The 24,796-nt window shown below is 47.2% G+C and overlaps 1 protein-coding gene across 1 annotated transcript in view; it reads left to right on the forward strand.

Moving 5' to 3' along the window:
- LOC131301726 (uncharacterized) overlaps positions 1 to 23,152 on the forward strand; it is a 37,946-nt gene extending 14,794 nt beyond the window's left edge. Inside the window, exon 3 of the mRNA XM_058328114.1 lies at positions 22,630 to 23,152. Coding sequence (XP_058184097.1) covers positions 22,630 to 22,840 — 211 coding nt within the window. The 3' untranslated portion in view covers positions 22,841 to 23,152. The remainder of the gene's footprint in view (positions 1 to 22,629) is intronic.
- Positions 23,153 to 24,796: the final 1,644 nt, after the last annotated feature.

The following is a 24,796-nucleotide window of genomic DNA, read 5'->3' on the forward strand; positions in this document are numbered from 1 at the left end:
AGCAATGAGAAATCAATGTCCGGGAGGCTCCGGTAAGTTTTCGGTGAGCGAGCATAATGGTCTTGAGACAAGGTTGGACGAGTTATCATTGAAGTTGGACAAAATGAAGTTAGATTCGGTCTAAGTGAAAGAAGTGAAAGAGGTGAAGGTGGTTCGGCAGGTGGAGGAAGTGTGTGTCATTTGTGAGACCGGGGGTCACTATATCGATAATTGCCATACTATTCCCACCCTTCGACACCATTTTAGCCAACTTCCTCCAGAAGAAGTGTGTGCATTGAATCAACGTTGGGATCCGTAGTCTAAAACTTACAATCTGAGGTTGAGGTCTAATTCGGCTTTCCGTTGGGGTAATCAGAATGAGGCTGGCTCGTCAACTTCTCAAATTCCTCCTCCTGCTCAAAATCAGACTTGGCGACAACCCCAACTTTAAGGCCCGCCACGGTTTCCTGCAATTCAAGGACCTCCGGGATTTATACCAACCGACCGATTAATTCCAAGGGCAAAATCAGTTTCAGCAATAGCATACATCACCTCCGCGGCGATCTTTGGAGGATACCATGAATGCCTTCTGTCAGATGCAAACGACCACCAACGAGCAAACGGCTCAAGCTATGAATGATATAAGGAATCAAATGGGTAAATTGACCACGGCTATTGGTGTCTTACAAATAAGAGAGAGGAAAGCTTCCTACTCAACCTTTGGCAAATCCACAAGGTCAACATTTGATTGGTAGCTCTTCGGTGCCTTTCCCTGAGCAAGCCAAGGCCATTAGTTCATTGAGAAGTGGGAAGACGGTATAGACAATGCTCAAGTGGAGCCACCGGTTACTCCACTCCTACTACCTTATCCGGCACCATCAAAGCCAACAACGCCAAATGGGGAATCTCCCAAGCTAGTTCCCATGAAAGAGGAGAAAGGAAAGCGATGTTCCACAAGCTTTCACTGTTCCCGCACCATATCCCAACCGGCTTAAGACGCCGGCCAAGCCAAATTTGAATAGTGATATCTATGACGTGCTTAAGCAAGTGACCGTCAATGTTCCTTTGCTCGATGCTATCAACCAGATTCCGTCATATGCTAAATTTTTAAAGGACCTGTGTACTCATAAGCTCAAGCTCCAAGTGCAAAAGAAGGTATTCTTGACTGAGCAAGTAAGCTCGCTCTTCCAGTCAACCCTTCCGCCCAAGTATAATGATCCGGGGTGTCCTACAATATCCATCACCATTGGGGGCAAGGTTGTAGAGACGGCTCTTCTTGATTTGGGCATGAACGTGAATCTCTTGCCATTTTCAGTGTATGAACAACTCAGGTTGGGCGAAATGAAGCCAACTTGGGTGACTTTACAATTGGCGGATAGGAGTATCTGAGTTCCTAAGGGGATGGTTGAAGATGTTCTTGTTCAGGTTGACCAGTTTGTATATCCGGTTGATTTTGTGGTTTTAGGTACGTGTCCAGTGCTAGTGGCTCAGGCCTCAGTTCTAATTATTCTCAGGCGGCAGTTCTTATCAACATCCAATGCCGTGATTCATTGCCGGGATGGGCGACTTAACATGAGTTTTGGTAACATGAAGATGCAAGTCAACATGTTTCATATCGGGAGCCAAATGGGGGATGATGAGGACGTGTGGGGTTAGTATGATTGATTCACTTGTTCAAGACCATGTTGATGAGTTTATTTGCAAGGATGAGTTGGAGCTAGCACTTACTTCTGCCAAGGCCGATTTTCTTGATGCCCCCGAGGTCGCGTACTTGTGTTCTTTGCTAAATAAGGAGGAGGCGTGTGTTATAAACCCGTGAATTCCAAAATTTGAGGAGCTACCCCCGATGGAGAAGCGCGTCCTTCCGCCTTGTGTGGAACCCCCGACGCTCGAACTAAAGCCGCTATCGAATACACTTAAGTATGTTTATCTTGGTGATAGTCAAACATACCCGGTGGTGATCTCCTTCGTCCTAAACAAATTTCAAGAGTTTAACTTGCTAGCTATGTTGAGGAAGCATTAAAAGGCTATCAGGTGGTCCATAGCCGATATCAAAGGCATCGATGCATCCCTTTGCTCTCATCACATTTACATGGAGGATGATGTCAAGCCATCTCGCCAACCTCAACGGCGATTGAACCCGATCATGAAGGATGTCATGCGAGTAGAGGTGCTCAAGTTATTGGATGTTGGTATCATTTACCCGATAGCGGATTCTAAGTGGGTGAGCCCGATTCAAGTGGTACCTAAGAAGTCTGGGGTGACGGTGGTGAGAAATGACAAGGATGAGCTTATTCCAACGCGTGTTCAAACCGGTTGGAGGGTTTGCATTGATTATCGAAAGTTGAATGCAAGTACGAGAAAGGACCACTTTCCTCTTCTCTTCATAGATCAAATCTTGGAAAGAGTAGCCGGCCACAAGTTGTATTGTTTCCTAGACGGGTATTCCTGTTACAACCAAATTGAGGTGGCATTGGAAGATCAAGAGAAGACTACATTCAAGTGCCCATTCGGGACTTTTACTTATCATCGTATGCTGTTCGGGCTTTGCAACGTCCCCCAGTACTTTCTTGCGGTGTATTATGGGACTTTTTAGTGACATGGTGGAGAAGATTGTGGAGGTGTTCATGGACGACTTCTCTGTTTTTGGTGACTCTTTTAAGGCGTATCTCACCAATTTGGGGCTAGTGCTAGCTCGGTGCGAGGAAAAGAACCTAGTGCTCAATTGGGAGAAATGTCACTTTATAATTGAAGGCATCGTTCTTGGCCATATTGTATCTTCCAAGGGCATTGAAGTAGATAGAGCAAAGATTGACTTGATTGGGAACCTTCCTACTCCCAAGTACTTGACGGACATCTATTCTTTCTTAGGGCATGCCGGTTTCTGACGGCGATTTATTAAAGATTTCAGCGCCATCGCCCAGCCTTTATGCCATTTGCTAGCCAAAGATGTCCCTTTTGAGTGGACACCGGATTGCGAGGCTGCCTTTGCCAAGTTAAAGTCAAGTCTTACCTCTCCACCTATTGTGCGGTCTCTGGATTGGGAGTTGCCATTTGAGCTTATGTGTGACGCCAGTGATTACGCCATCGGTGCCGTTTTGGGCCAATGCAAAGGGAAAGAGCCATATGTCATTTATTATGAGAGCAAGATGCTCAACAAGGCCCAAATGAATTATTCAACTACCGAGAAAGAGTTTTTTGCCATAGTCTTTGCATTAGACAAGTTTCGGTCTTACTTAGTAGGAGCTCCAATCACCGTTAACACCGATTATTCTGCCCTCAAATACCTTTTCACAAAGCAAGATGCCAAGGTGAGGTTGATTCGGTGGATTTTACTTCTGCAAGAGTTTAACCTTACAATTAAGGACAAGAAAGGCGTAGAAAATGTGGTGGCCGACCACTTGTCTCGTTTGGAATTCGAAGATCACACATCGCACATTCCAATCGGTGATTTTTTTCCCGATGAGCAACCATTTTCAATCACCATAGCTCCATGGTACGCGGATATTGTGAACTACTTGGTTACCGGCTTGATGCCTACTCATTGGAATACTCAAGAGAAGCGTTGGTTTTTGGCAGAGGTGAAACGGTTCTCCTTTGACAACCCATATCTGTTTAAGTATTGCACCGACCAACTTGTCCGCCATTGTGTGCCCGACTCTGAGCAACAAAGTGTGATTAAGTTTTGCCACATGGAGGCTTGTGGCGGCCATTTCTAGTTCAAGAAGACCGCCGCCAAGATTTTGCAAAGCGGGTTCTACTGGCCACACTTGTTCAAGGATACTTTCGCCTTTTGCCGGGGTTGTGCACGGTGTCAACTTTTGGGGAGTGTGACGTAGCGTAATGAGATGCCGCTTACACCCATTTTGATCATTGAAGTCTTCGATTGCTGGGGCATCGACTTCATGGGGACGTTTTCGTCGTCCTTGGGGTTCCTCTACATTTTGTTGGCGGTCGACTACGTTTCCAAATGGGTAGAGGCAATTCCTATGCCCACAAATGACCATTCTGTTGTGGTAGAATTCTTGAGGGACAACATTTTGTTAAGATTTGGGATGCCGCGAGCTATAATTAGTGACCAAGGGTCCCATTTTTGTAACCGGTCCATTGCCGCTTTAATGAAGAAGTACATAATTATTCACAAAGTTTCAACGGCATACCATCCTCAAACGAATGGCCAGGCGGAGTTAGCGAATCGGAAAATCAAGAATATCTTGGAGAAGACGGTTAATCCTACCCGTAAGGAGTGGTCAACACGTTTGACTGATGCCTTGTGGGCTTACCGTACTGCTTATAAGACTATTTTGGGTATGTCACCCTACCGACTCGTCTATGGAAAAGCTTGCCATTTGCTGGTGGAACTTGAACATAAGGCATATTGGGCGATCAAGAAGCTCAATTTCAATATGGCTAAAGCCGGTGACCGCCGGAAGCTTCAATTGATGGAACTTGAGGAGATGAGGTATGATGCTTATGATCATTCTAGTGCTTATAAATCTAAAATCAAAGCTCAGCATGATAAGAAAATTGTGGTTAAAAACTTTGCACCGGGGCAACAAGTTTTATTGTATAACTTTGCATCTTCACCTAGGTAAATTGCACTCACATTGAGCCGGTCCTTATGTTGTCAAAACTGTTTTCCCATACGGGGCGATAGAAGTAGAAAGCGTAAGTAACGGTGCTTCTTTTAAGGTGAACGGTCAAAGGCTTAAGCCTTTCCTGGGAGTTTCGAAGTTGGAGAGCCCGATGAGATTTTGGCCGATCCAGTTTACACGGATGGCCCATCGGTATAGTTTTGTGTTCCATTAATTTGCACGGGGAGCGAAAGCGTAACCGCTTAACTTAATTGTTCGTCAGACCCGGCCTCCGGGTAGGGGGTACCCTCCATTGACTTGGATATATCTAGCTCCGCACGCCGCTACTAAAAAAGGATCGTGTGCCCAGCTCCGGTTAGTAAGGGCAATTTTAATATCAGTGACATAAAGCTTTCATTAGCTTTTCTGATAGGAGTAATTCACAGTGCACCACTCACGTCTTCCAGATTAGCCCTAACTGGGGCGGTATAGATCTTAGGTTAGGCCTTGGTATTCCCGTGCTCCACTACCGCACTTAGCTCTATCTTGTGCCTACCTGGTTACGATCTTAGGGGACGCTGGACTTCATTGTTTGGCAGAGTCCAACTGTGACTTAGACGCTCCGAGCTCTGATATTAAATTCCGTATGTTTGTACATTTGTGAATATGGTTTATTTTGTTTTTGTTGTTTTGCATGTTTTCTATGTTTTTGGGATTTTCTCACCAAGAGATTTCACCAATGCATCATTGTATCGGGCTTTAATTAGTCCTTCTTTGTCGTAATTTGCCGTTAAAGATCCATGCTCACCAGATATGTCCCTATCGGGGGCAATTTAGGTCTTTGGGTGCGGCTTGATATTCCCGTGCTTTGGCACTAGGCTCTGTCTCATCTCACTTTGTTTTGATCATAGGGAATGCTAGGCTTAATTGCTTGGCGAGGTCAAGCGGTGAATTTTACTTCGAGCATGATGTAACAAATTTGACGGTCTCGTATAGGCACCCATGCCTTACCTCTCCGGTGAGACATGGGAAGAAAAGTATGACTCACGAGATTGCGTGAAAACCGGGTGGTGTTCTTTGATTTTTTCTCTGTATATATGTTTGTTGGCGCTTGGATGACACGAGCCGGGCGGTTCTAATGTCATTTAGCTCTCAGTAGGTAGTTCGACCTTAAGTCTTTTGCAGGGTGTACGCGCTACCACACTAGCTTTGGTGGATTGGATCTACTATCGGAGTGATTGAGGCATTCAAGAGCCCTCAGCATGGGTGCGATTGCGTGTCGTGGTTGTTAGTCCAACAAAGCTTTGACCATGATCCTGTGTGACTAGCTGTGGTTCCTTTGGAAGAGCTGAAGGAGTCGACCTTGAAAGCCGTTCGAATGACGAAAGGTGCCGGTGATACAAAAGCCTCCAACTTGGTCGCGGTATAAGGGGGTTGACATTCCCCCATTGGTACGATCTTTTGTTCCCTTTCCTTACTGTTGTTCTCCATGCTATGAGGGCATATCCTATTTCAAGTTGGGGGGAGGGATATATATATATATATATATATATATATATGTGTGTGTGTGTGTGTGTGTGTGTGTGTTTTAGTTTTATGCTTTTCGTATAAATTTTTCGTTAAATTTTTAGTTTTTAGTAGGACAATCCTTCCGTTATTACAAAATTAGTGGATTAAAATAACTTGGCACATGCTCATGAGAGGTTATTTGGCAAGAGTTCGTTAATGCAAATTTTGTATATAGCAACTTGCATGAATGGACCAAGGTGGAATCCACGATGTTTGAGTATGTTTTGATCTAGTTTTGCCCATATCCCGTATTTGTTCTCCTTACCTTCGTAGTTAGGTAGATACTCTCATGTTCATGCCTAGATATGTTGTTGTCCAATTTGAATCGATTTGGAATCTATGGCGCATTTAGGAAGTGATACAAGGCATCTTTGTATGATTAAACTACATATAAATCTCATTGTCCTTATGAAAAAGACAAGTCCGAGTCGTTCCTACGTTTAACCTTAGGAAACCGGATGTTTGGTTGGATTAGATTGCTTCTCAACAGCTGAATTACTCATTTCTCATGGCTTCAGGAATAGTTTGGGTGTTTGTGAGTTGCATGTGGACATTGGAATGAGCTAAAAGGTCTGGAAATTGAGGAGTTCAAGGGAAACAGCACCGTATCGATACGGTTATCGGAGTATCGATACTGTTCAAAAATAGTGGGTTTTGTAGGCTTCAGCGTATCGATACGGATATACAATGTATCGATACTGGTAACAAACAAAGTTCAGGGGAAACAGCCTTGGTATTGATACGGTATCTGCGTATCGATACGGCTCTTAAATCTTGGTTTTTAAAGCAGATCGAGCGTCGGCCTTTTCACTTCCCACATTTCTCCATCTCTCTAAACCTCCATAGCCACCACTTCCTTCGAAACCCTAACCCCATTTTTCAACCCAAAACCTTCAAATCTCACAAAACTTGCACCAAAACAACCCCAAATCACTTTCTCTTCAAGGTTCAAGCAAGGATTCGAGGGTTTTCACTCTTGTTCATCAAAAATCAAGGTAACCCGTAATCACTCTCTCTTTCTCTTCGTTTTCTCTTGCTTCCACCACCAAAACCCACAAAATCTTCATTTTTCTTCTATATAATCCCTCCTAAACCTTTTCCTAGCATCAACTTCATCCCCACTCATCAGAAATCCGAACCCTAACTTTTCCCCTTCCAAAATCCGAAGTTTTCAAAAAATTTCCCCAAATTTGAGAATGCCAAGGCTCCCCCGAGGGTTCCAAACCCAAACGTAGCATCCTCCTCACGTCAAACTGACATTGGGGGGGAAGATGAGATTCTTCGGAACATTGAGGAGGAAAAAGATATGATGGAGAATCCGGAACAAGTGACCCAGGTCGGGGCAAGGCGGAACCGGACTTCGGAAGAGGTTAAAGCCGATACACAGGCCAAATGGGAGAAGAGCTTTGCAAAGCGGGGGATGAAAAACGAGCGCCATGTCGACGTGGAGAGTATTGGGCCGAACCACATTTGTGTCCAACGGATCACCGAGCAAGGTTTGGCTTACTATTTTACTGAAAATCCTGGGTATATTAAGGGTTTAATGGCTGATTTCTATAAAAACATGAAAGTTCCCGAGTTAGGGAAGATTGAGGAAAAGGGTGCTAAAATTACTTCAAAAATTGGTCGGGTCAGGATTGTGGTAGACCCCGATGTGATTGCTAGGGCTTTGAACTATGAGCGACCCCTTGTTGCGTCTGTTAATTTACCGAGAGAAAATTTTGCCTCGAGGGATAAGGTTAATCAGGGAAAGTTTAAGGACGAGTACCATTTGATTAATCAGTTTGTGCATCATAATTTGAACCTAAGGGGTACTGAGAACAAGCCTGCGAAGATTAAGGGTGAGATGCTTTATGTTTTCATGGAACCAGGGAATATGTTGGATTGGGCTAAATATATTTTTCGACAAATGGTTAAGTTTAAAGTCAATGTACCTACTTATACAAGGATGCCGTACCCGTGTATGGTTACCAAAATTTGTTTGGAGAAGGGTGTTCCAAGAGATGATTATGGGGAGTGGGGAAAACTTGAGCCAGGGGTTCTTAATAGTAGCATCCTAACCAGGAGTGTTTCATAGTCTCGAGGGGCTTTGGGAGCTGAAGGTGTTCGGGGTGGTAATTATCTCACTTCAATGCCGCCTAAACGTGCTAAACAGTCGGTGTGGCAAAAGTTGTTTTTCTGTCAGGGCATGGCAACTATGAACAGCCACCGCAAGCTTAAAAGGGAAATTTGGGAGAATGATAGGAGGCAGCAGAGGATTGATCACAAGATGGATTATGTGCTGAGGAGGCAAGAGGGATCTTCCAGTGAGCCTTGTGTGCCACCACCCGTTGAGGAAGCCGGAGAAGAACTGGAGTCGGGCGATGAGGAGTAGTTGGTGGTTTAGTTTTGTGAAAATCCCTATACTTGGTCGGGGTGCTAGGTGGTTGACAGCCCACCTATCCTATCTTGTTTTTGCTTTTATTAGTTGAACTCGTAATTAGTAGTTTAAGAAGTTTTTGCTATGGCCGGCATGTGGTCGTTGACTTGGTAGTTTAGTGTTGGTGGCGGCCAAGGGTAGATAAACCAAGCCAGTATATCGTCGCCACCCATTTTGCTAACCGTTCTTTGTTAACCAAGGTCAATATAAGCTTAATGAAGTCCTTAGTTGATCCGTAGTGCGCATTTATTCCGTTTTGATTCAATTGTTGATGATGTGCATATTTAGTTATGGCATGTTTTCTTTCGGTACTTTAGTTTATGGCTTGTAGCTACAAATTCTGTTTAAAGGTGCTCTCCTTATATAAGGCATGGTTTTGTTGTTCTCCATTGACTAGTTTCGAGTCCTTTCCTTGGGATATGGTTTGTAGCGTGCAATTGCATACGTGTTGCCCGTATCCTCCTTTTTGATAAGGATACGAATTTTTTGTGCTTGGCTTAGAATGTGCTCAATGCTTAGTTATCCATCCCAGTTTTCAGCTGTTAGTTGTGAGGTTTGAATGAATTTGTTTTTGGAACTCTTGCTAGTTGGAGCCGGTGTGCGCATGTGCTAAGTTATTTTATTGGAAGGATTGCATAGTTAGTTTTAGTAGTAAGTTTTTGTTGCTTAGGACTAGCAACGTTCAAGTTGGGGGGTGTGATAAGCACCTAATATTGTAGTTATTTGGTGCACCTAGTCCCGTTTTATGTCATTTGTTCTAAGTTTATTTGCCGTTTTTAGTGATTTTGCGCGTAAGGTTTTCTGTTGAGCTTTTCAGGTATTACGCGAATAAGAGGGCTTGTTTGGTGTTTTGAACAACCATTGAGGGCAAGCGAGTAGGCAAGGCCTTGAAGAATTCAGCCGTCGGGGCTTAAGGATGAAGAACCGTAGAAGCCGGAGCATGCTACGGGCCGTCGGGTGGCAAAACGAGGCTTGAGGAACTTGATCTGCCAGGAAGCAGAACCGTATCGATACGGTTCTTGGAGTATCGATACAGTTTAAAAATAGAGAGAAATCCGGCCTTCAGCGTATCGATACTGGAACCGTATCGATACGGTTTCAAAATAGAGAGAAATCCGGCCTTCAGCGTATCGATACTCTGTTCTCCGTATCGATACGGTTCTGTGTGTATTGATACGGGTCGTCTACAGGGAATCCTGGGTTTCAGAGCAAGACAACTTGGTATCGATACGGCTCTAGAGTATCGATACGGGAGGCTTACCGAATTACTTTTTGACAGCTTTTAACTTTCCATAAGTGGCAAGTTTTCACTTTTGGCTGTATTTTGGATATTTTGGAGGAGAGAGAGAGTCTCTTTGTATAAATAGCACTCCCTCTCTCCCTCTTTTATTATCTAGCTTATTACCCTTTTAGGTTTTTCTCCATTAATGTCTTTCTAAGCTTTTCAAGTATAATTTTCATAGAACTCAAGTAAGTACTTCTCGTTTGTTAAATTCCCGTTTGTTAAAGTTGTTCGTACAGACTAGATCCTTGTTAATATCAAGTTTGTTTACAATTTCTTCGGTTAAAAGTAATGTCCCATTTTTATGCTTTGGTCTATGTTTTAGATATGTGTGAGTAGTTACTTGGTTAAGTCTTGGGGTAATCTTTCCCGAGAACTTAGGTGGTTATTTGGTTCTCAAAACTTTGGGGCTTAAAATCATGGTTTTCGGAATAGGACTTAACTTGCATTTTTGGTCTAAACAAGGGGTGTTAAATCCATGGTAAGGTGCTTAGTCAAGCGGTCTTGGAAAGCGGCTCACCGATGGCTCGTGGCCTCCTACGTGTTCGATTAATTTGACAAACAAGTTGGTTCGCCTCCGTTTAATCACATCTTTCAATAAATGTAGTCATTAAAGCTAAATTTTCCGAACGTGAGCACACGGTCGTGACTCTTGCTTGAGTTATATTGAGAACTGGTAACGGCCTTAGTCAAGGGTTAGACGATCTCTAGACTTGCCTCTTTTAGTTCATAAAGCTCTTTTCTAGTCTTTTGCCTTAGTCTTCCACCATTTAAAGCAAAACCAAGTTGGCCGTCTTAAACGCCACAAACCACCATATTAAACCTACAATCCGATTAAGCTATCTTTGAATCCCTGTGGTACGATCCCGGTCTTACCGGTTTATTATGCTACTGACGATCTAGCCTTACGCTTGGGGTTTTCTCAACCTTATATTTGAAGGTAAGGTTGTGGCGCAAGCAACTCCCACTTCTATTCCTGATTTACATGTTTGCCAGAGGGATAATAGTGAGGAAGTTCTGCGTTTGGCAGTACTTCAGCTAAGAAGCCTCATTTTTCCCTGCTAAGAAGCCTCATTTTTCCCATTTCTTGGAGTGACTTCTTTTTACAGTATTCAATGCAGAGATTTCCCGGTAACTCTACTTGATCAATAGTCCAATTCCGAGCCTTGACCAATAGTCCAATTTCGAGCCTTGTTGGTTCAAGTTTTTATTAGACTACGTATTTCAAGATTCAGTCAAGGAAATGGCTTTGCAGCTTGTAGGGGTTCGATTTAGGAGGGACCTTGGCCTGAGTTAATGTTCCTCTTCAGCTACTCCGTTCCTCTGCCTCTGAACCTGCAATAAGTCACTAAGGCTGGAATAGCCTAGTGACCCTCCGACGATCAAGTTAGATGTAGGGAGAGATGTTTTAGGTCTAGGGTTAGGGAAAGATGGCATACCTCTCAAAGATGAATATCCCTTTGTATTTATAGACCTAGGTTTACTTGGCCTCCAAGCTAGCGCGTAGAGGTCACGCTCAGGTAACCGCCTCGGGTGACATCATAGATGACGCACCGGATAAGACGGTTACGAAGCACATGGCCAGACCTGGCCCTCATGATCCTTTCCGCCACGCGTCGCTCTTGGTCCCCTCTTGCTATGCAACATTCTTCCAAGAGGCTTTAACGGAATGCACACTTCGGTATTTAACCGAAGCATAAACAGGAGACTCGATACCAACCAAACTGAAGGATATACACAGGCCCGTACTGATATGAGACCCCGGTTAATGGTGGTCCGGTTATATTACCGAGGCCATGACCGAAGCCTCCACAATAGCCCCTTAAGCCCCTGGAGCTTTGCACCTCTGCTTCAGGGTCTTGATCCCATCGTATGAAATATCAGGCCTTGATCCTTTTTAGAGAATAACCGGAGAGTGAATTTGCTTCGGTAGATTCCGTTCAGCCCGCGCCAGAGAAGAGCCACGTGTCAGCAGTTGCCGAGGTCTCAGAATAAAAAGGCTGTCTCGGCACGTGCCATGTCAATTGATTGGTACGAAACGTCGCTTCGGTGACACGCATCATCACGCCTAAGGTCTGAATATCCGGCGCCTGTCCTCGGTGCAGACCCCTCAATTCTGGCCGTCCGATGGCGACATGCGTCGAAGATCTGACGGCTCGATACACGATGCTTCGTTTCCCGCGCTTCTCTCCGTCTCTCTTATTATAAATAGGGAAGACATGGGGAAGACGGCTACTCTCTCTCTGCTTCTGAAGTTGAACCGCCACCGCCGTCTGTTTTCAGCAGTCAATCAAGATTTTGAGTGTTTTGGACGCGGATCTCGTCACGAAACTCAAGTATGACGATCTTCAGTCGCTGATTTTCACTTTTTGATCATTTTTTTCAAGTTTTCTTCACTCCAATCCACATTTCTTAAGCGTTGCGACTATTACGCCACTTGCCGTCGTTCTTCCCAAGGTCGATCTTCAACCTGAGACCATAGAGATAACCATTGGCTTCGGAATCCCTTCTCGGGGAGAGGCCCCCCCTCCCCCTGAAATATACCGAGGAGTGACGACCATTTCGCCCATTTTTACTAGGTCATGTTGCTTTTCCCTGGGCATATAGCTAACGGGTTTTTGCACACATCTTTTTCTTGCTAGGTAGAGGCGAATGGTTGTTGAAGTCTCCTTGGACAGTACCGGTAGCTCTACTTCTGCCGATCTTGAGGAAATCTTTGAGGAGTGTCATGCCCAGGCTGTTTATCGAATTCCGTTGGACGTCATTGAGCCTTCGGACCCCCTTCGAGCGTCACGCCCAGTTACAGCCTTCGCTTCTTGGGAGATGGAAATCCCAAGTACTTTTGGCCACGGACCGGGCCCATTCGCCGATGCCCCCGAGGAGGTTCGGGGATAAAGGAGGCAGATGAGGCCATGCCCCTACTTGAACCAATACTTTAATGGGACACCGGCTGCCCTCGCCGAGTTCAGAAGGGTTTACAGCATCCCTCCGGACGTAGAGGTCCGGCTGCTCCCTGACAACAACTCGAAGACCTTTCCTCACCGACCAGGGGAATTGATTTTTCCCTTGATGGCAATCACCGAGGGAGGGATTAGATTCCCCCTCCATCAATTTGTCCGACGAGTCCTCCGAACCCTTTCCCCTACCTCCTCCCAGCTTACAGTAAACTCCTACCGAATCATCACAAGCGCTATTGAGCTGAGGAGGCAGTTCAATCTGACTTTTGGGGTCGAGGAGCTCTTCGGAGTATATCTCCTAGGAGTCAACCGGGAGAGCAACCGATACTACCACTCGTGCAGGACGGGATACGATACGTTCCTCGTCGATCGTCTCCCCGACTCCGAGGAGTGGGCAAATATTTACCTCTCGGTAACCGGCAACTTCATGTTTGGGCCTGGGGAAAATGCTGATACAACTACCAGGGTGCAATTTGGGACCGGGGCTCCTGGTCAGTAGAAATTTCTCTTCGGTAAATACTTTTGCATTTGGTTATCCCCTGCGTTCTTATATTGATCCCTTGTTTTGATTTTACCATGCAGTCGAGGGGATTGTTCAACAGCTTCGGGAGAGAGCTAACCGGTCCCGAATTACAGCAGCGTACGGCATTCCCATCACCAGTCGGTACGCTCCGGAGCTGCTTGGGTACGTCCCAACGTATACAAGCTTCTTAAAGAAGAAACCGAGACAGCAGGGGGTTCTAAGGGTAGGCCGAGGGCGAGGCCGAGGAGGGAGAACCGGAAAAGGTGTGGGAAGAGGGGTGAGGAGAACAGGCGGGGAGAACGAAGCCGAAGGCAGCACATCAGCGCCTTGGGGAGTCATTCGCCAGAAGGTTGATCGTGAGACTCCAGAGAGAACCGGGCTGAGCGAGGAAATGGTGGGAACCGGAACTCGCGAAGTGCTGAACCTGAGGCGTCAAAGGCCGGCTGGTCGAGGCAGGGGAACAGTCCCCGGTACTCCTGGTGCCGAGACTTCAAGGGCGACCCCAGTCTCACCGCAGGAGCCCCCGGAGAAGAGGACTCGGCGGGAGGGGGGAGACGGAGAGGGGGGAGGTCAGGAGACGATCCTGATCGAGGAGGAGCAAGGAGAGCCCCGGAAGGGAACCGAAGGAGCGGAGGAAGGCTCTTGGGTCAATCCGAGGGAACTCCCCTGGGCTTCGGAGTTCCCCCAGTTTGCCGGCCGCCCAATCCACCACGCCGACAGTGTCAAGAACCTCGGCGTGGCCTTCGGTATGCTCCAAGGAAGCATTCTTCTGAGGGACACCCGGGCTATCACCAGCTTGACCGAGGACATCACGGCCGAGATAGCTCAGGCCCTTTTCAATGTAAGTTAATGGTTTTCGTCCCTCTTTCTTCAATCTGAATGTTTGCACTTCGTTGAATTTCTCGTATCTTTTGTTTGCAGGCTGGAGCTCGGGCATTGGCTATCAATGATCGATGCAAAAAGCAGGAAGAGAAGACTGACAAGCTTGCTCGGGAGCTGGCTCGGAAGGAGGAAGACCTTAAATTGGCTCGGGAGACTTGCGAGCTCTACCTGGCGGACTTCCGAAGGTGCGACAGGGAGAGGGTGGAGGCAGAGACCAGAGCCGCCAAGGCTGAGGAGGATGCCAACACACTGCGAGTCACCCGGGCCACAGAGGTTGACTTCGCGAGGAAGAGGGGCTACGATGAGGGTTGGGATGCAGCCGGAGTAGAGTACAAAAAGCAGGTTCGGGAGATTGAGGCGGAGCTGCATCGGGACCGTTTCTTGGACGGCCTTCGGTATGGCCATGAAGCCTTGGTGAAGAGGCTCGACCTCCCTGAAGACTCTGATCTCCGAGTCCTCCCCGAGGTGCCTCCCGAGGAGCTTGTCCTTCCAGAAGAAGAGGAGGAGGTGGTGGAGCCTGCGTTCGAGGACCAAGGCCTCGGGAACCAAGCCGATCCAAATGCCCCAGCGTCCGAGGACCAGCTCAACCACCCTGCTCGCTCTTAGGATAGTGTCTTCTTTTACATTTGTCTTTGAATTCTGTAACTTTTGACTGGACGGCTCCGAACATTGGGAATTTGCTGTTCCAGAGTTTGTAAATATTTGATATTGAAGCAGTAACTTTTTGTTTATGGATTGTTGGAAACCCATAATGCTTTGTGAATGAATACTTTCTTGTCTTTGAATGTCATCTTTTGAAATGCTTGTATGATTGGTTTGCTCCTTAGGCTATGATGCCCCTGCTTCGGTGATACTTGGAAAGTGCGGTAGAGAAGTTTGACCGAAGCATTAACCGAAGAGGTTTTGCCAATCGTAAAAGAGACGTTTAATCAATGAAAAAGTGATTTGATCCGAAGCCCCTGCTTCAAGGAGGGTCGGTAGGGATCGAATCAGAAGTAATTATTTAATGAATTTTGGGTTTGTACGCCCGTTTGTTTAATGGAATTGAGTCTAGCGAGTGAACGCGAGATCGTATTACTGCTAGGGGACGTAGGCCGGGGGTACGAAGGGGTATGGCTTGTGCCATAGGTTCGTAACACAGCAAGTCCGAGCAGTGGGGAACTTCTGGTGGGTCGGTATAAGGGGCTCGGGGGGAGGCCGAGTATCCTTAAAGCGAGTGACCAGAAATCCAGACGACTGAAGAGGCCTGGACGATTTGTTGGGATTTTGCCTGAGGGTATCACCTATGGGAGAGCAATATCCCTGAAGTCGGTATAAAACGGTCCGGGCAAGAACGGACCGAGTAAGTAATTTAAACAGTCAGATTCAAATTGTACGAATAGAGCCAAAGAAGGAATTCTCATTTGAACTTGAAGTGCTGCCAATACATAAGCGAGTTGCCATCCAAACTTGTTAAAAGAAAATGCAACATAAGAAAGACTGAAGCGGGCTTCGGTAACCGAGCTTTATCCGTAGAACTTCTTCAAGTTGTTTGCATTCCATGTTTTGGCAATGGGGGAACCATCCAACTTTTCTAACTTATAGTTTCCTGATCCGAGGTGCTTGAGGACTCGGTAGGGGCCCTCCCAATTGGGCATTAGTTTTTGCTTTTTGGATTTCTCCACCACCTTCTTCCAAACAAGGTCGCCAGGCTTAAATGACCTGAGGCGGACGCTTCGGTTGTAACCTTTTGCAACCTCCTGTTGGTATGAAGCGAGCTTGATCCTTGCGTTGTCCCGTTCTTCTTCGGCTAAGTCGAGGTCCGAAGCAATGTTGTTGTTGTCGACCGACTCATCAAAGTTTTCTGTTTGCATTGTTGGGAGTCCGACTTGGAGAGGGATGACCGCCTCCATTCCAAATGCTAAAGAAAAGGGCGTGCGACCGGTAGATCGGCGAGGAGTAGTACAGTAGCCCCAGAGTACCCTAGGTAGCTCTTCGGCCCACTTTCCCTGTCGTGACTCGAGTCGTCGCTTGAGTCCAGATGAAATTGCCTTGTTTGCCGCCTCGGCCTGTCCGTTACCCTGGGGGTAAGCCGGAGTGGATGTGTCCCATTTGATACCGTATTCGTCAAGCAGAGCCCGGTACTTCTGCCCTGTAAACTGCCTTCCATTGTCTGTAATTATGGCGAACGGCACACCGAAGCGTGAGATGATGTTACGCCACACAAAGTGGATGACGTTTGTTTCTTCGATGGTTACCAGGGGCTCGGCCTCGACCCATTTCGAGAAATAATCGGTTGCGGTTAAGAGGAACTTGAATCCACCCGGAGCGACTGGAGCTTTCCAACGATATCCATGCCCCATTGGGAGAAGGGCCAGGGGCTGGTGAGAGGGCTAAGGTCCCAGGCCGGCTAATGGATAATGGGAGCGAACATCTGACACTTCTTGCAACGCTTGACGAACTCTTCAGAATCCTTCTTCATTGTCGGCCACCAATACCCCTGAGTGATGGCTCGGTGGGCGAGTGACCGTCCACCTGAGTGACAACCGCTGTCGCCGGCATGAAGCTCCTCGATGATGCCTGGGACTTGATGTGGGTGCGCAACCAATAAGTATGGACCGGTAAATGATCTTCGGTAGAGCTTCCCGTTTGGATTGAGCCAGAAGAGAGCGGCCCTGTTTTGGAGTCGGTGAGCTTCCTTTTTGTCAGTGGGAAGGGTGTCATCTCGCAGGTAGAGGACGATTTCATCCATCTAGCTCGGGCCAAGCTCTATGTTGAGTACTTCCTTTTGTAGATCTTCGAGTTCAAAACTGGGCTTGTCAATAGAATTGAAGGAAATGGAACGGTGTCTAGTACATGAAAATGCCGAAGAGAGCCCTGCAAGGGCGTCACCGTGGGCGTTTTGTTCCCTTGAGATATGCTCGACTCTGATTGCTTTAAAGCGTTGAATGAGCTGGACTGCAGCGCTGAGGTAGGTACGCATGCGATCATCCCGAGCTTCATATTCTTCAGAGAGTTGGTTAACCACCAATTGGGAGTCACTGTAAACGACGAGCTCTTCCATGCCAATGGCTTCGGCAATCTTGAGTCCTGAGATTAATGCTTCATATTCGGCCTCGTTGTTAAAGGCAGGGAAGTTGATGGATAGCGAGCTTTCGTGTAGGACACCGGAGGGCGAGAGGAGAACAATTCCTGCACCTGCGCCTCGGTTGTTGGAGGCGCCATCGACGTGCATTTTCCAAACATCACCGTGAAAAAGCTGCCAGGCTGTGCTAGGGTTGGCCTGGAGTATTGCCTCGGTGCTCGGGGTGGGTGCCGAAGCGGATATGTTGGGCGGTGTAAGCTCGGCGATAAAGTCGGCCAGTACCTGAGCTTTTATTGTTGTCCGAGGCTGAAAGTGGATTTCAAAATTGGCAAGCTCAACGGCCCACTGTGAGATTCGGTTGGAGAGATCCGCCTTACGGAGTAGAGATTTGAGGGGTACTCGGTCAGGATGATGATACGATGTGACTGGAAGTACGGGGCAAGCTTTCGGGATGCTGAGATGAGGGCGAGCACGAGCTTCTCCAGGGGGAGGTAACGCGTCTCGGCGGGAGTCATGGTTTTGTTGGAGTAATAGATTGGTTGGTGCTCCCGGCCCTCCTGTCGAACGAGCACCGAGCTTACAGCATGCGGAGAGACAGCTAGGTAGAGGAACAAGTCCTCCTGGTTCTGAGGAGTGACGAGGAGTGGAGCCGCGGAAAGATGCTCCTTTAGTCGTTGGAGAGCTCGGTCACAGTCTTTCGTCCAATTGAAGCTTCGTCGGCTGCCCTTCAGGAGTGCGAAGAATGGCTGACATTTATCCGAAGAACGACTTATAAACCGATTCAGGGCTGCAGCCATGCCGGTTAGACGCTGAACATCGCGCTTGTTGTGGAGAGCCGAGAGCTGATCAATAGCGCGAATTTGGGAAGGATCGGCCTCAATACCACGTCGGGAGACGAGGTGGCCAAGAAATTTGCCTGAGCTAACACCGAAGACACATTTCTCGGCATTGAGGCGGAGCTTGTGGTTCTTGAGTATCTCAAAGACTTCGGCGAGATGAGTTAGATGGTCACCGGCGCGCAAGCTTTTGACCACCATGTCGTCAATGTACGCCAGCATAGTGTCGCCTAGTAATCGCTCGAACATCTTGGTTATCATTCGCTGGAAAGTTGCCCCGGCATTTTTTAAACCGAAGGGGACAAGGTAACCGAAGATCCCGTGGGGGGTAATGAAGGCGGTGTTCTGAATGTCGCCTTCGCTCATGGCAATCTGATGATAGCCTCGGTATGCGTCCAAGAAGCTTAGTCGCTCGTGTCCGGAGGTGGCGTCGACGAGCTGGTCGATACGGGGAAGAGGAAAGAAGTCCTTTGGGCAGGCGTCGTTGAGGTTTGAGTAGTCGACGCAGACACGCCATTTGCCATTCTTTTTCTTGACTACGACGGTGTTGGCCAACCATTTGGGATACTGGACCTCTCTGATTGCCCCTGCGTTCAGGAGTCGGTTGACTTCTTCAATGACGGCCTCGGAGTGGACAGGAGAGGACCGTCGCGCCTTCTGTACGACCGGTCGTTTGGTTTTGTCGATGTTGAGCTCGTGGCAGATGAAAGAGGGGTCGAGCCCGGGCATCTCATATGGGGTCCAGGCGAACACTTCAATGTTTCAGTTGAGAAAAGCTACCGTCTCATTCCGATCAGTGTCACTTAGTGAGGAACTGACAAGGAAGAAACGGGAGCCGTCTTCGGTTATTGGGATGGTGGCCACGTCTTCAACGATTTTGTCGTCGGGTGATCTACCGACGTCTTCCAAAACTGGGGCCTCGGGTGCTTCAATGAGATTCACCCGGGAGGTCTGTTTGGTGCTTCGGACGGCGTTGACGTAGCACTGCTTGGCCACGGTCTGGTCTCCGTACAAGTCTTCCTGGTGCCCGTGAGTGCCTATGAAATGTACCACTTGGTGATAGGTGGAGGCAATCGCTTTAAGCTTATGCAGCCAGGTTCGCCCGACAATGGCGTTGTAAGGGCCAGGGACGTCAACTACCACAAAGTCCATTTGAAGTGTTACCGATCCGGCGCAGACTGGAAGAGTGATCATACCGATGGGCCAGACAGGAGCTCCATTGAAGCCGATAAGAGGAACTTCGGATGGACGGAGGTCGGTGTCTGGAATCTTCAGATCCTTGAACAGAGAGTAGTACACGACTTCGGCCGAGCTGCCCTGGTCTACGAGGACGTGACAGACGTTGAAAGCTCCGATGCGTAGCGTGACCACAAGGGCGTCGTTGTGGGGAAGTTGGACGCGATCGAGATCCTTCTCGGTAAACGTTATTGTCCATTTGGAACCGTCATCGGTTCTGGGGCGCTTTGGTTCGGGACCGACTAACATGACCTGCTTGGAGGAGGAGGCTTCATTCAACTCGGCCCGGATGACGCGAGCGGCCTCAGGGTTCAAGGGACCGTGTATGACATGGATTGTCTGGACCTCTTCCTCGGTATTTGTTTCGGTCCGTTATGACCGAGCCGTCGTCTTCTCGTGATCGATGAAGTTACCGAGGTGGCCACCCGCAACAAGCTGTTCCAAGTAGGCCTTGAAGGGCTTGCATGCGGTGGTGAAGTGACCTTGTTCGCTGTGGTAGCTGCATCGGACGATGGGATTCTTGATTTTCCCATTCTCGGTTCCTAGCTTTTGATTTGGGAAGGAGAAAAAGCGCTGGTCCTTCACTTGATCAATGATCCGGTAGATGGGAATGGTGAAGACGATTTTTTTAGCGTTGAAGTCGTTTGGCTTCGATCCCCTCCTAGGCGACTGCTTGATGGTGTTGACCTGCTTCTTCGGTACTGGGACAGGTGCGAGAGCCGGTGTGGATACCGAGGTGTTTAACGTCTTTGAACTCGTAGGCTTCCCGATGCCTCTCTCTGCCTTTGATTCGATGAGCTGACACCAACCCTCGATCCGAGTCATAAGGTCCTTCATAGAGTTTGGCTTATGGCGAGCGAGGTCGTCGTAAACTTGCTAGTCCTTGGAGGTGAGACCGAGCTTGAATCCTCGGGCAGATATGACGCCGTCGCAACCCTTTATCTCATTGAATAGTTCCCAGTAACGGCCGGCGTACTGCCGAAGCATTTCGTCGTTCCTCTTGCGGAGGGCTAAGAGGGAGTCGATCTCCTTCTCGTGCTTGTTGCTTGTTACGAACCGGGCCATGAAGGCATCACATAGGGAATCAAACGAGGAGATTGACCGAGCCGGGAGTTGATTGAACCAGGTGAGGCCCAGGTTGCCGAGGCTTGCAGGAAACACTTTGCACAAGAAGGCGTCGTTCGAGGGTTCATTCCGAAGAAACAGAGACATGACAGTTTTATACTGAACCAGGTGAGTGTACGCCTCGGTTTTGCCATCGTATTTGGCAAACTTGGGTTGGGTGAATCCTTTTGGGGGGGGGGGGGGGGTAACCGAGTCGATCTCTCTCGTAAAGGGAGAGGTCGTGAGTTGTGTAAGCCGCGCGTCACGATGAGGTCGGATAGAACGGTCGGGGCCGTCTGGACACTCGGTCGCTGTACGCTTCTTGGGGACAAGTTTGTCCAATCGTTCATGTTCCTTGCTCTTTGGAACAATACTAACCGATCTTCTAGAAAAACGCTCTTGGCGGTGATGGCGGTAGCTGTCCCGAGCAGAGGGCTCGAGGCGCTCGGTGATCGGGCTCCTGCTGTGTGCGCCGCCGGGGTGCGAGACGATGGGACTTCTAGGTCGGGGGCCCTTCAGGCGCTCGCGGTATCCTCGAGTCTGGATCTCGACAAGGCCGTCATCCCCCCTGGCTGCCCTTGTGAGGCTAGGGGTAGATTCCCGGCCCGTCCTGCCCACTAGGACCGAGTGGGTAGAGGAGGCAGAGACGCTCCCACCACCGAGCCTGTCAAAGGCCGATGGCCTCCTTCGAAGTTGCACAGGGGAGCGGGAACGGTCTCTGTGCGATGTGTCTTTTGGGGCTCGTGTGTCCGCCGCTCTTGGTGACTCGAGACGATCCTTGACTGAGGGGCGAGGTCTGTGCCCTAGCAGGTGACCGGCTTCGTGACTGCGCGGGGGGGTGTGACGGTTTTTCCTTCCGCCGCGACTCCCGGAGGAATGAGATGGGGAGATTTGGAGGAGGTGCTTGATCTCCGCCAACTCGTCTCGGACGTGTCTGTCGCGGTCCATGACCGTCGTAAGGTCGTCGATTTTCCGCTCGAGGTGGCGGATGTAGGAGTGGAGCTCGGAGGATGGGCCTGCGTCTGGAGCTGACGCTCCGGCGCCAACTCCGATGGATACGTGGGTCTTTCCAAGGGCGGTTGCCCCGCCGGAGGCCAGGCTGTGGTCCACGAGGGAACCAAGCCCGTGGGCGGCCCCACCGTGATGGGCTTCGTCGATCTCAACCATGTTTGATTCTGGACGGTGAACGGAGCAGAAAGGGTGAGGTGAAAGTTGAAAGGGTGGCTAGGTCCCCAGCAGAGTCGCCAATTGTAGGGGTTCGATTTAGGAGGGACCTTGGCCTGAGTTAATGTTCCTCTTCAGCTACTCCGTTCCTCCGCCTCTGAACTTGCAATAAGTCACTAAGGCTGGAATAGCCTAGTGACCCTCCGACGATCAAGTTAGATGTAGGGAGAGATGTTTTAGGTCTAGGGTTAGGGAAAGATGGCATACCTCTCAAAGATGAATATCCCTTTGTATTTATAGACCTAGGTTTACTTGGCCTCCAAGCTAGCGCGTAGAGGTCACGCTCAGGTAACCGCCTCGGGTGACATCATAGATGACGCACCGGATAAGACGGTTACGAAGCACATGGCCAGACCTGGCCCTCATGATCCTTTCCGCCACGCGTCGCTCTTGGTCCCCTCTTGCTATGCAACATTCTTCCAAGAGGCTTTAACGGAATGCACACTTCGGTATTTAACCGAAGCGTAAACAGGAGACTCGATACCAACCAAACAGAAGGATATACACAGGCCCGTGCTGATATGAGGCCCCGGTTAATGATGGTCCGGTTATATTACCGAGGCCATGACCGAAGCCTCCACACAGCTGGTATGGTGTAGAAGGAGTTACTTCACTATTATCCACTCTTGCAGTTTTCCCCCTAGGGAAAACCCCAATTACTGAAACGGTTTCCCCCAAAAGTTCGAGTCACCTTCACTTACCTTGTGTCATTCGAGTCACCTTCACTTACCTTCGACACAAATGTTTCATCCTTCTTGTATTTTAAATCATCTGGTACTTGGAAAACATGATCCATTTTGCTGTGATTGGGATGGGGTTATAGCGCTTGAGATACTGGGTGGGTAGGAGGGAGTGCTTGGCATTGGAGCTCTACCACAATTTTCTAATAATGCATCTCTTTCCTTTGATGTTGTGACTATAATCTACATAATCATGTGTCAATGTTTGATTGATTCTGATTTCTGACTACTGTCTTATAGGCAGAGTGCAAATAAAAACCAAATCTCACTCCCCATGCGTGCTGCAAAATTCTCTCTTTTGGAGAAAACCAGTGGCTTAATTAAAAGCTTTCTGGAGTATTTTGATATGGTGGTTAGTGTTGCAAGAAAAATTGATGGCCGACATTGGGCAGATTTATTTTCTGCTGCCGGAAGATCAATAGAGTATGTCATTTCTCTTCTTTTATATTGAATCTCACGTATTTTGTAGTGTATTGCTGGCGGTTTCCCAGAGCCATATATAACATGGATAAATACTTCAGATTTTCCGAACGTGAATGCAGAATAATATGGACCCTCCTGATACGAGGGTGGCATTTACTAGTTAAGACCAAGTGATTAAAACCATCTCCGCTTCCCAAGTAATTGGGTCATAGTGGAAGCATGGGAAAATCTTGTTTTCTTGCGTCATGATTGGGAACTGTAATTTGAAGGGCAATTTTGCAAATCTTTTAATAAGCTTGTTTCCTTTCATTTACTTTTAAGAGATTGGTAACTTATTTAACGGATGAGGGGGAACACGAGGTTACAAGAACTCTTATGATAAGTTTGAACTCTACAAACTTAAACCTAGACTCTCTTGCCCAATCCAAGCCTCTCTGAATGCTTGACCGCTGCTGTCTCCAATCAACCAGCCTTCCAAAGATGCCTTTCGAACTACTCGAAAGGGCTTTGTGTAGAGATTGAATGTGTTGTTTTAGTAAACCCCTCGAAGATGATTCTTTAGAGCATAGGAATTGATAAACTTTCACTAATCTTCGAGATGCACAAACCCTAGCCACCAAACGTCCTTTTTGGATGGGAAATAAGAGCTCTCTGTATTGTTGTTTCAGTAGGTGTGCCTTCTTAAAACCTAATTGGTCAGTATATATAAGCACAATCAAACTATGGAAAGAGCGCCCGTTTTCTTCGAGCAAAACTGTGAGCAACATTGATTTTACTTGAGCAAACAACCATTTCACCAAAATGTAAAGACAGCCATGATGCTTGAGTAAACCAGCCTTTTGCTTGCAGGTGCAACTAGATGTTCCATTCAACACTTAGAATAAATTCGCCCTCTTCAAATTGGACAAATTGTTTGATGCCGTGTGATTGTTGGGAGACCGACAGACGACTCGATCTAATTGCTTGATACTTCTTTCACAAGAAATTTCTACTCAATAATCAAATAATTGCAATTAAACGGACGAATGTGTTTTGACCATATGCCATTGACAATCATAAACATTTTGCCTTTACAACCGCAAATATTGTACATACGCCTTGCGAGGCCAACTTTTTGGGTCCAAAACATATAATCCGAATCGTTTATTAATTTTAAAATTATTGTTCGAGTCATTCAAAATTTAGGATCCTAAATTCTAAATGAATAATTCGATTATTGGATCAACCACTTAAATGCATCCAATTGAGCTGATTTTTTGCAAATTTCCTCAAAAATTATTTTAAAACTAATGAGCGGTTTGAAATATTCGTGTGTGACCCACAAGTGGACTCCACATGACATATGTACATTTTTTGTACCCCAATATTGGGGAATTTTGGTATGGATTTTTACATTGATGATATTCATGATTCAGATGATTTTTGTGGGCTTGGTGTTGAGCAATGCTTCGAACACACCTATAGAACCCAAAACTTTACACAACTATGTCCGAAAATGTTATATGAATATGGATCTACATTACATGTAACGGTTTTTGGACATAATTGTAACTAGAGTTTGTGTTTTAAAGTTGTGTTTTTAGACTTTTTGATTGGTGTTATGTAGCCCAAAAGGCTTTGGAGAAATTAGGTTTCAGTGAAAAAAGGGGCATTTAATTTTCCTATTTATGCATTTATTGGCAATAATCTGACTATTCATTGTTTTAAATCATATAGGAGGTTGACGTGGTGGTCTTGACCTAAGATTTAAGAGTTCTCTTACTCTTAATGTCTCATTATTTATTTTTCTTGCCAGAAATTGTTGGAGCCATCTTACCCAAGGCGTAAGCATGGGAAATAGCTTTGAAAGGGACTGTATGAATTAGTTCGAGGTGCGCAAGCTGGGTTTTTAAAAAATGCATGTAAACCAAAAATTATGTGAGATTAAATAAAGTACATCTTTTTGTATTGATTTTTCTAATTTAAGGGTGACACGTAACATTAC

This window comes from Rhododendron vialii, chromosome 9a (assembly GCF_030253575.1).
Source record: "Rhododendron vialii isolate Sample 1 chromosome 9a, ASM3025357v1".
Classification (NCBI taxonomy): domain Eukaryota; kingdom Viridiplantae; phylum Streptophyta; class Magnoliopsida; order Ericales; family Ericaceae; genus Rhododendron; species Rhododendron vialii.